General features: G+C 45.0%; 1 protein-coding gene across 1 annotated transcript in view; it reads right to left on the bottom strand.

Moving 5' to 3' along the window:
- CNTNAP2 (contactin associated protein 2) overlaps window positions 1-12,599 on the bottom strand; it is a 1,160,842-nt gene that overhangs the window by 699,841 nt on the left and 448,402 nt on the right. The window contains exon 10 of the mRNA XM_037035585.1: window positions 7,341-7,512. Coding sequence (XP_036891480.1) covers window positions 7,341-7,512 — 172 coding nt within the window. The remainder of the gene's footprint in view (window positions 1-7,340; window positions 7,513-12,599) is intronic.

Here is a 12,599-nt window from a genome sequence, read left to right as displayed (position 1 = left end):
TTATATCCTTACTTGCTAATAGAAGAGACAACCATTAAAATAAAATGACACTTCAAGAAATTATGGAAAAAAGTGGGAAGTGCCACAACAGAAGCAGTCACAAGGGCCAGCAGCTGCAGTCCTGCTTGGGGCCCAGGGCGGCTCCCAGGCACACGAAGAGCACTGGGACGCGGGCACAGAGTGTCACTGCAGAAGAACCCATGTTTGTGGCATGGACCTTCCTTCTCCTACGGCAGAGCTAATTTTTAGATATTTCAAGACCAGTGACACTTCCATGGGGCATGGGGGCCAGGACGGTTCACCTCCGGACTCTGGACCAGAACAAGTGCGTGGCCGTGTGGACTCCCTTTCGGCAAGGTTGTCTAAAGCCAAGGGGGTTGGTTTGAAAGAGTCTCGGACAACAAAAAAGAGGCACTGAAGGTGTTAGGACAGCGTACGCTGATCAATGACCATCCCCCGCCACTGCCACATCCGTACAGGTCCCAAGTAGGAGCGTTCACTGTTCAGGGTGACCTCTAAGGAGTATTTGTTGATTGAATGAGTCTCAGCAGAGACGTAGAAACCCTTGCAGTGGCAGCTTGTGCCCTGAGCTCTGCCTTTGGAGATCTGATGTACGGAGCGCCTCGTGTCAGCTGAGCTGAGTGCCGTGGAGTGTGTGTGGAGGCAGGCGTGCCGGGGCCGCGAGGGGGGCTAAGACAGCTCATCATCCCCACAGCCCGGCCGCTCACCCATGCCATGACTAATCTCTGCCTGTGTGCGGCGTGCAGGAGGGATCTGTGAGAATGCTCACACTGCTTTCGGGCACACCCGGGACAGGGGAGGAGAGAAAGAGGGCAGAGAGTACACAGGTGCTTGAGTGACCAAGCACCTGGTTTACCCAGACTGACAGCCTTTTCCAGGCACAGGCTTCTCAGTGTTAAGGTCAAAACAGTCCCAGGCAAATTGGACAAATTACCATCTTGCACCGAGATCCCCAAACCTGAGCCCGGCAGCAGCCCGGCCACATCCAAAGACCAGAGCGGTTAGGACGGAGGCTGACCCCTGAAGAGCCAGCAGGCTGTGGACCCCTGGGGGGAGCCCATGAGGAACCTGAGCACGTGGAACAGACCCCACACTGCCGAGTACAGGGTGTTGCGTAAGTTGGCCGCCCTGATGCAAGGGCCTTGCTGGTGGGTCAAAGAAGATACCCAAAGTGGGGCAACAGCCCCGAAAGGGAGTCTGACCTTTGACTAGGCTTGAATCTCATTCCGACTGAACACACACACACACACACACACACACACAGAGTTATTAGGGTACCCAAATATACGTGTTCAAATATTTATTTTCTTTCTGCTACGGATTGGAAGTGGGAGCTTATGAGCAAATGAAGATCAGTTTTAGAAAATAAATAATGTCACATGTTTTCTTCCTTCAAGTTAAGCTGATCAATTTTTAGGCTGCTTTGGCAGAAACCCCCGACTGCCTTCTGGACTGACAACATTAACTTACTTATTTGCCATTCAGCTTCCCGACAGCTGAGTTCTGAGACTTCACCCACTGTCTGTCCAACCCTCACTCAGAGGCCACTGTCAGGAAATCATGTACTTTTCTCCTTCCTTTCAAGGAAAGGAAAAGAAAGCAAACAAAAGGGGTAGATGTTCTTGAAAAGAAAGCCCTGAATAAAAAAAACCAACCCGGGGGCTGTGAGCATGCATGCTGTCTAAAAATATAAGGAAGACTTAATTATGAACTCAGAAACAGGGTCCAGGCTCCTAGTGGCGTCTCTGGGGGCGACTCTGTGGGTGGCGGTCGTAGGCTGGGACGTGTACCGTCCCTTTCTCATGCCCCCGTGCGTGCGTGCAGAATGTTTACTGTCTTTGTTTCCCAGTCATGTTACAAGGGAGGGGACAGGAGAGTCCAGAGGCTAATTCAAATGAGCTCCTTTGACCAGTTTTCCTACCAGATGCTCATTCCCACAACATGAATTCTCTCTGGCCTCTAACTAGCCGCTTAGGGAAACAAGTGACAGTCTCTAGGGGGCAGGGCATGCAGCTTACTCGACCCTCAGATAAATGTATCATCTTTCCTTTTAAAGGTAAAAAGATGGTATAGTTTTAGAAATGGAAGATAGGAGGAAAAAAACCCCAGCTCTGACTGGTGTGGCTCAGTGGATTGAGTGCTGGCCTATGAACCAAAGGGTCACTGGTTCGATTCCCAGTCAGAGCACATGCCTGGGTTGCAGGCCAGGTCCCCAGTGGGGGGGCATGTGAGAGGCAATTACACACTGATGTCTCCTTCCCTCTCTTTCTCCCTCCCTTCCCCTCTGTCTAAAAATAAATAAACAAAATCTTTTTAAAAAAACTGAACATGTTTTTGGCTCCAAGAAAAGTAAAACTTGACTCAGTGACTTGCATAAACACAGATTACTTTTTTCCGCATAAAAAAAAGTGAAGGAGACAGCCAGCTACTGGGCTCAGCCCAGGTTTTCTGACTGTACAACCCCAGGTGTGGTGTCTGCACTGGATCAAGGATGGTGAGGAGAGGGGCTGGTAGCTGAATCAGGACAATACGAGCTTTCTCAAGAACCCCACAGCTGACATCTGCTTATCTCAGTAGCCAGAGCTGCACCCCGAGGCTACTCCTGTCTGTGGCGATGGAAAAAGACTTCTCTGGCAGTGGGGCTAAGATGGCAGTCTTGGGATGGATACAGAAATCACAGCTAGCAAAACAGACTTTGCTATTATTCACAAAACAGATACACTTTTCCAAAGGAGGCAAGAACAGCACCTACTTAAACTCAGAATTAAACGTTAATAGCAGCTTCCTCATCCCACACGTCCTGGGTAAGAACCGCAGGCCGCTGCACCTGGTAGGGACTCTGCATGGGTTCCCATGGGGCACCCTCTGCTGCAGCCGGGCTCCCAAGTTGCAGCTGCTAACCAGCACCTGCCAGGGCTCTCCCGCTCCAGCTCCCCAGTCCCCTCCCCTTACTCTCTCCCTCTTCCCCACCCTGTCTTCCCTTCCCCCCACTCCCCTCCCTTTGAAGTGCCCCATGGTTCTACTGCGGTTTCTCTGCAGGAGGAAGTGAATAGCCTCACTTTAGTGGTAAACCTGTTTCTGCAGGAGTTAGGCTCAGATTTTCACACCTGAAAAGAGGTTAGAGAGAAGGAGGCTGAGAATAGGCGCTACCCAGGCCATCTCAAGATGTTTGCCACGAGGAGGCAGCAACGGACAGGTGCTGAGAGCAGATGGAAGAGGGAGAAAGGGTCACCTGCTGCCTCTTACTGTTTTCAGGGCAGGGGACCACGGAGGGGAAAGCGAGAGGCTTCCTGTGCCCCGCCCCCCCGCATCCCCCTCAGTTCTGTGGCCGTTCAGGAAATGCAGCCGGAGAAACCCAGGCCCTCCACGGGGGAACAGGGCAATTTGGTCGGACACACATCTGGATGCATAATCGGCTAACGTCTGCTTGTTCTATACTTACACCCAGTTGCCCTCTTGACATTGCGGCTGATACATCCAATAGACACGTCACCTCATGCCCACCCCTGAACGCAGAATTTTGCCCCCTCAACCCTGACCAGTCTCTACCACTAGCCTGCCCATCTGAGGAAACGGTGACTCCTTCCATGCAGTCGCTTTCACCGAATCATTTCCTCTTTCCCCTTGTGCCCCAAATCTAATCCAGCAAGAAAGGCTGTGGACCCTCCCTTCTATATACGTGTATGTGCAGAGCCATCCACACATCTCACACCTTCTGTGTTCACCCGGATTATGGGGATGGGCTCCCTGCAGCTCCTCTTTGTCGTCCCACAACCCGCTGCCTCTGTGAAATGCACGCTACCGTGTACCCCAGCTCTGCTTAAGGCACCTGCAGCGACACCTGGTTCCATCAGAATGAAAGCCACAGCCTTGCAATAACTACAGGTCCCCAGGACCTGGCCTCTGGGATGGCTCTGGCCTCCTGTCCTGCGACTCTGCTCCTCGTCCTTCCAGACTTGCCACCCTGGCCCCGTGCTGATCCTAGTCCTGCCAGGCAGCCTCGTGGCCTTGACAGTCCCTTTTCCTGTAATGCTCTTTCCACAAGTTGGCCGGGTCTGCTACCTCTTTCCTGTCTTGAGCTATTATTACCTTTTCGGGGAGGTTAAACCCATTTAAACTGCAACCCAATGCCTCAGTCTCCTGGAATGCCAGTCCTCCTTCACTTGCTCTACTTTCTTTGTCTACAGCAGGTATTTCTTCTAACTGACTCTATTCACTGATTCATAGCATATTCCCCGCCTTCCTTCAGAACATGGGCTTCAAAAGCATAAGCATCTTTGTCTATTTTGTTCAATGATTTATATGCTAAGAGCCCAGGACAGTGCCTGCACCATGCATACACTCAGAAAATACTGCCAAATGAGTATTTCTATAGCTTGGCACGCCTGCTCTTTCCTCGATCCAATGCCGTGTTCAGAAAACAGACCAGTGAAACACACCAGCCACATGTCCCTCCACACACAGAAAGAAAAATAAGTTGGAATCATAGGGTATTCTAGAATGACACGGAGAAAAACGCCTTTGGTATCATCTTCCCCAAACTATTTCCCTGAGTTCTACTCATCAAATCATTGCCGCGGCTCCCACTATCTCCAAACAGGTTATAAAAATCACGCCTGTGGTTAACATTTCTACTTTTTTTACCCCATGTTCTCATTTATCCTTTTTCCCCCCAAAATAGTTTTCAAGTCATTGAGCTCAAATGTGAAAGGAGAAAAGTAAGAAAGAGCCACGTGGGCTTCCTTAGGGGGAATGGAGGCTGTTGGAAAATAAAATGCCAGAGAATGGGCGGTTGCACCGTTGTAGTTACTGAGGCGGGTGGGACTCAAACAAGACATGGGTTACGGATGTGCCATTAAAGTGTGACCGAATGGGTCACCACTGTATGAGGACAGGCTAGCCCCACTGGTCCCCTCCCCTGGACAGACTCAGAATGAAATCATCCATGACATCAAAAGTCAGAGAAAGGCGAATGCAGTCCCGTGTCCTCTTCACAAAAACGCAGCCCTTCGCAGGTTAAGATTTTGACCCAGGGCCGTTTTAGGTAAATGAAGGAATCTGCTGTTCCACACACCGGTAGTTGGCGCCCAGAAGTCACTGCCTGCAGAAGACGAGACGAGCAGGAAGTGGATCGCAGACCAGTTTTAGGGAATTTGGGGAGATGGGTCCCAGGTGGCCGTTTTCCCAGAGCTACTTTTCGAGGTTATTGTCCAGGAGGATGGGAAAGAAATCCCTTCCTCTGTCACCCACAGGACCCTTGTCAACAATGGGACTGACCCTTTCCAGTTAAAAAGATTATATTCCTATAGCTGCCTAAAATTGAAGGTTGTACTCCCTAAGCTACATCCTGACCCGCGGCCATATTCCGGGATCTTCATTTACCAGAATCTCACTCATTGTTTCAGGGCCAATTTAAGCTCCTACTCTTTCCATGGGAGTAAGGCATTTAAATTTCAATATCTCGGCTGTACTTTCTTTAGTAGCAAACAATTTAAACAGAAGGCCCAGGAAACACGCCGTTTGGAGAGAAATGACAACATCGTCATAAAATCGAGCCCGTTTACAAAAGCTGAATGAAATGACTTGGTTATTACTGACAAAAATTATTGTATTATTAAAGCTACTGGCATGGAAAATGGACAAGGAACTAAAATAGCTCCATATGCTGTGTAACTATTACTAAGGAGGAAAATCTTCCTGTATGGAAAATAATTATTCAAATTTATAGATAAACATCTAATGTCAGAACATATAATCGTAACACTTTGATCTCTCAGTTTTTCTGATTATTTCTACCATTTACATCAGGCAGGAATAACAGCTGTTACATTACTGATGGTTCAAAAATTAGGAGTATATTTCTATTAAAATTCTTCTTTGTTCTGTTTAAATATAATCTGTTTAGGCAATCGGTATGAGTATTTACAAATATGAAATAGAAATAAGCACTATTAGATGCCAAGTTTTACTACAAACATATTAAGGCTTTAAAATTTATACTATACAGCTATCACGAACTATAACTTACCACACATATGAATACTGTTTTATTAAGATTATATGGAACAGACTTATTTCATTACAGATAACTTTACATGTTTTTCAAATTAATTATATATTTTTGAATGACTTCTCCAAGGTTTTCTTCGTAAATGAAATAACATTATTAGAGACTTACAGTGTATATTTTGTTGGGGGCATATTGAGACTTATGGAACTTTCACCATTCAAAATATAAAATTAATGAAATTATTTTTCAGGATAAGATAGCCCTCTCATAAAAGATTTGATATTGGTTTCTTAAAATCCCCTAAATTCACCCAGTTAAATTCAACTTGGGGCTAGCTGTAGTTTGTTTATGAGCAAAACAACTAAAAACGAGATACTTCCTCATTGGAGTAAAGGTATTTTTAGAAGTATGATACCGTAGCGTGTGTGCTGTTGTTACAATATTTCATATAAAAGTGTGTCTTTCCACTGTGCCAGAACTTGCAGTCAACTCCGTTTTTCTAAAAAGCTCCTCTCCAAATTTGCAAAAACAGGTAAAGCTTGGAGTTTGTAATACGTTAGCACGTGCAAGCAGACTCAATTACACTGAATATTCTGCTTCAATAAGGACCCATATTGCCCATCAACATTTTTTAATGTTCCCTTTTTGTTAGGAGGGGACTTCAGAGGGGACATTATGACAAGGATGAGTTGTGACCGAGACGAGGGAAGAAGGGGCACCTCTGCTTGCGGGCACAGGAAACAAACCTAAAAATAGGCTGAGTTGCTTCGCAGCTCGGCTGTGGCTTGCAAAGCCACCTGCATGAAGCTCACACCCCCTGAGGGAGGCTGATGGACCGGAGCAGAGATTTTCAACTGCTGAGCCGTGAGAATTTTTAAAACATGCAATTCCTGACTATTTCATCAGGGGCACTGACCTCTCTTTTCTTGGACTATCAAATTAAAAAAAGGACAACAGCCAACACAACAGCAGCCGTCTGGGGTGAACGAATCAAAATCATACCTAATTTTTGGTCAGGTTGGCCACAGATCTATTTTTCAGTGTGCTGCAGAATTGCAGTGATTAGTTTCTGTGCGCCCTGAGATGAAACAGGTCGAAAGTAGCTGGACTAACAAGACAGCATAGATCGTCCCATCGTGTATGTTCACATCCTGATACAAGCGTCGTTGCTCATATCACACATATAGGACTATAGATATGGTAGATGGCTCCTCCTGCCCTCTAACCACTCAGAGGGTGGGTGCTTCACAACACAAACATGAACTTGGAAAGCCTGGACCATCTGAAGGAGGATGAAAAGACCGTTTACCTGTCTATGATGGCGCACATGTCGATGCTGACATTCGCAAAGCTCCCCGGCCTCCTCTGTGCCACCTCGTATAAGTTTACCAGTTGGTCATCCACGTGAATGAGCTGCATGCACCCTTGGAACGAAGGCTGAAGGACAGAGTGACTTGAGTTACTCATCGGGTTCGGAAAACCTGTGGGAGAGCAGAAACGGGGATGTTAAGCCCTGTGCCCAGCGCACGTCACTGCGTTTCCTTGGGGGGGTGCCCTGACCATGCCTGAGGTCTCCACTCCGGCTTTGTGGCTCCTTGCTGGTGTGGTAGGCAACGCAGAAGAAGGCAGCGTTGTGAGCAAGAGACAGGATTTCAGGGAGAGCAGTGAGAGCTGAGCCCAGACGAGTCTTTGTCTCTGGGGTCTAGCATCCCTCCCGTGTTCTCCTCGACATCTTTCTCGCTCTGTCATGGTGCTCTTCCCCATGGTCTCAGCAGCCCATGGCCACACTTCTGCGCCTGACCCTGTCTACAGAGACTGGAGCGTAAAATGTAGACCTTTCTCAACCACCAAAGGCCTTCCTTTTATACTTTCCAAATGATGTCTATTTTCCTAATTCCCTATTACTTAGACACCAACAAGCTAAAGTTATTATTATCAAGTAAGATGAATCATACTTCATGGATTAGGGTCTAACTTAATCCAAAGAGATTTTTGCATTACAAATGACTTCTCAATTTATAAAATCCTAACGAATGTCACGAGGAGATAAACTTAGGTGTAAGAGGGTCAGCCACCCTGCTCTGAATATCTACCATCTATATGGTACCCATATGGTATAGAGAGAGCATAAATGATAATAAATGAAACTACAATTAAAAGAGAATAAAAACCAGACCAAAAAAAAACAGAGTAAATACTACTGGTCCTATTAGGGAATAGCATATGTATATACTAGGTTTGAAATCTGACATTAAACTTTTTATTTCAAAATCACTTTAAAATTGCACCACAAATCAATTACCATTATGTCATTTCAGGAGAAAAATGCATAGTAAATTATTATGCATAGGAAATGTGGAGGCCGCAGGGAATAATATTGCTCTAACCCATTAAGCGTCTCCAGGAAGTCCCCCCAAACCATCTCCTTTTCATATAGTTCCCCACAACAGGCTGACCTACCAGGGCAAATGAAACTGCACTAATTTGATTAAAATGTTGAAGTTATTCACACATTTATTTCAATCTAAGAGTATGTGTAATTTGTACAGAATAGATTGAGGCTAATACGTGCCATTAGTTGAGTAAATTGTCAATAAAAACAAAAAAAACTGACTAAGTCATTTTTAAAAACAACTTAATCCTATTTGACTAGTACTAAGAATTTAGGACAAAAGAAACTTCCTCCCTTTATTAATGGTTTATAACATTTTAAGTCTAATTATTATCATTTGAACTCTTTTTAAGGGTTAATCACAGAAATGTAGTGTATCCTTTTCCATCAACAGAATATTATGTAAAAATAGAATTATACTTAAATTAATTAGACTTAAAAACAAGGCTTTATCTCAATGTCCAACATATAGCTCATCTCTATGTTTTTTCTAAGTCACATTTTTTCATTTGCATTGACTTAGTCCCCTTGGAATTTGCTGATCTTAGAGAAGTCATCTATTTAGACTAGTGTTAAGCATACACAGAATTTTAAATCTGCTTAATCAAGATAATATTGCATGGAGTTAATGTCTAAACTTAGCAGAGAGAAAACATGCAGCTGTAAATCTAATGACTGTTCTTGACCACAATTTGGTTCTGGTTTTTGAATATTTGGGACTCTCTAAATATCCACACTAGCTTTGAAATATCCCAAACTGAGTAGAGCTATTTGTGAGAAAAAGGCCCTTTTTTGAAGCAACGCAGCTGCAAAGCACACAGATCACTGCTGATTGGATTGGGGATAATTAAGTTCATAAAACAAGACTTCCTTAGTCACCCATAACAAGGTTCTATTTGGCCCTAATCAATTCTGGAGTTTGAACTGGCAAATCCTTCCATATTTCTACATGGGATACAGTCTAGAAGATAATTACAGGACAAACTACTACACAGCTATTAAAAAATTAGTTTTTTCCCCTCTCCTTGCATGATCTTTAACATTTCCAAGAGGGACTCCATTAATTCACTCTCTTTCATAGTGTCCTTCCACACTGAATTAGGGCCGACCTCTGCGGTCAGCGGGAAACAGTGGAGGTGGTAGCCATGCGTGACGTCCTAGGCTAGTTGCCAACTTGGTCTCTGAGATGCCTAACCCTGAAAAGCCAGCCTCTGTGCCCAAGCAGTCTTTGGGAGAGGCCTGTAGAAGAAGATAAATCATGGTTTTAAGCCCTTAGGTTTTGGAGGGATTTGTCATGTAGTAATAAATAACTAGTAATGAATTTGGCACTGAGAGAGGATTGTAACATCAATCTAAAAAATGTGGCAGTGACTCAGGGGCTGGGATGTCCCTAAGTATGTTACAGGGGCGTTGAAGGGATGTTAGTGGGAGCCTGGTGGTTCTGGAGGAGGTTGTCAGTAACGGCTGGAAGGAAGGTGAGGAAACACTCTCATTGGCAATGAGAGAAGACCAAGCCACGCACCCACTCTGCAGTGGAAATGCAGGAGCACTGCGTGGGGTACTACAGGCAGGAGGAAGCTACACTTGAGAAATCTGTAATCTAGCTACCGGCACTCCCAGACAGAGAATTCTGACAAAGGAGGGGGACAAAAAGGAGAGAGAAAAACTAAAGAAAAACTGTTAAATATAAAGAAGCCAGGACTTGCTGGATTTGAAGATAAATATGTTCCCAATTGCAGTCTCTTCAGATAGCAAACAATGCGAAGATTTGGAAAGCACTTCCAGGCAAAGGTCGACGACCAGTGCAATATAATCTGAGAAGACAATGAGGCGTGACTGTAAAATCCACGTTAATACCTCCAAAATGTGTTCCATGGTGCCTCAAAGGAACATTTAGTCAGACAAAGACTCGCTAGGCTGCATGCTGGTGTCTCTTACAGACCCTCCAATCCAATAGGGATTCCAAGGATCTTTGGGGCATTTGCCCCTAGCATGTCAACAGAAACCCAGTGTTAGAAAAAGAAAAAAGAAAACCTGTTTAATGGAGTGAACCCAAATAACATTGATAGAGTAGAGAACATTATTTATTTTCTGTATTTGTTCCCTGTAAGCATAAATATAATGTCACTAATAATACTAGTGTATTCGTATCCATGATACTTTCAGTGACTATTCTGAAGCTCAGAAATTAACCTACTTAACAGATTAGTATCGGGAATGTTTGCAGATATAAATTTGCAGCTGAGCTTTTTATTTTTTACAAACTTTATTGATTTATTTTTAGAGAGAGGGGAAGGGAAGGAGAAGGAGAGGGAGAGAAATGTCGATGTGAGAGACAGCAACACCGATTGGTTGCCTCCTACATGCCCTTAACCCAGGCATGTGCCCTGCCCAGGAATTGAACCGGCAACCTTCCGGTTTGTGGGATGATGTCTAACCCGCTGAGCCACACCAGTGAGGGCTGCAGGTGAGATTTTGAGAGTCAGAAATGAAGAGATATAAAATTGATAGACAGGCAAATTTAATAAAAAGGTGCCAACTTAGTAGAAAGAGTATACAGAATAAAAAGGTAAAAACTTTTGTTTGTTTTTTGGCTTAGAGCTTTAAATATATTATACCTATAAATTTGGACTAAAAAATGTAATATTCATACACGGGCCATTGTTAGCGGGCAACGTGTGGAAATGCCCACGGTGAGTTGTAATTTTGTCTGCCTGAATCGCGTTTCACTAGCAGTAAGCAGGGAAGCCTGCTTCCCTCTTCACAGGGTCATTATAATGATGTTGCCTCACTGGCATCTTTGAGATTTCTGTTTCAAGACTTAGGATATAAAAACTTCACACCTGATTTGAAGTCCACACAGTATTTTATTATTCTTGCTGACAAAAGAAATACGTACAATTTCAAGGTTTTAACATTTTAATTCAGAGCGATACCAGTGGAAAGCGGGCAGATAACTTTTTTGACGTTGAACTGCCCGTGTAAGTGGTTGTGAGTTATCATGTTAACCCGATGAGACACAGAGAGCAAACAATAGGCAAAAGGGTTGAAAACCTGACATGGCTAAAACCACGTGAGTACCTGACTCATCTCTGTTTACAGTCAATGTAAGGTTGGGGCGTTTGGGAGGTCATTGCCAGGCTGGTGGAGTGCTCTAAAAATGATAAAATCGATATATTATCTTCCTTTTGCTACAATCTTGGGTGATTATGGAAAGTGTCTACCAATTTCTACTGTGTCCCCATGCTTCTTGAATGACTCATCCTGGTGGGAACTGGGTTCCGGAGAAGCGGAGTACAAGAGCGGGCAGCAATGCGCCCCAGGGTGCGGAAACCTCCCCAGTGAGAACAGCCACAGAGGTTGAGCAAATACACAAACGTACTGAGGATCTGCCAGGAAAGGAGGCTATGCCCAGAAGTGGCAAATCTTGAATGAATCCTATGGGTTGAGTTGGACTTTAATGAGCCAGTGTGCACTGGTGGTTTTTGGTGCATGTAGGTAGATGAAGAAACACACTTAGCTGGAATTGTGTGAGTGCTTGGTAAACAGACAGTTTCCACCATGCAGTGTGGCCAGCCCAGGGGGAGGGCCGTCCAGAAGCACTGAGTTCCCTGTAGTTCAGGTGTCAGTCTCTCTCCTGAAGAAAACCAGGACTCCTTGGAGAAAGGGCGGATACCAGAGCTGGGTCAGGAGGAGTCCAGTGTGAGCCTGGGCCACTTTCTGGAGGAACCAGAAAGTAGAAAAAGTGTTCAAAGAACGATGGGGTCACGTGAGAATGACCAGCCTGAAGTGGCCTTCTCCAGCTCAAATCTGGACACTTTGACTGCAAAATAAATAACTGGAGCATCATAAATGCAGTTTGAGTGTCAAAAGAATAAATAGGGGAAGGAAGAAAGGCAGGAGGGAGAGAGAGGAAAAGAGGGAAGGGAGGACAGGAGGAGAAAAAGAAAGAATGAAAGAATGATGAATGAAAGGAAGGAGGGGAGGAGGGAAGGAAGGGAGGGGGGGAGAAAGGAGGGAGGGAGGGAAGAAAGAAAGAAGAAGGGAAGGAGGGAAAGGAGGGAGGGGGAAAAAGAAGTACATTAATTTTTAGATTAGACCTCACTGAATAAAGTAGGAATATGCTAGTCTACCTGCCTAACAATGAGTAACTGAATGGGGAGAACAGAAATCTCT

The sequence above is a fragment of the Sturnira hondurensis genome, unplaced genomic scaffold (genome assembly GCF_014824575.4).
Source record: "Sturnira hondurensis isolate 20B ecotype Veracruz unplaced genomic scaffold, ASM1482457v3 Scaffold0022464, whole genome shotgun sequence".
In the NCBI taxonomy this organism is placed as follows: domain Eukaryota; kingdom Metazoa; phylum Chordata; class Mammalia; order Chiroptera; family Phyllostomidae; genus Sturnira; species Sturnira hondurensis.
The sequence above is the reverse complement of the archived record's forward strand: the minus strand, read 5'-3'. Positions and strand labels throughout refer to the sequence as shown.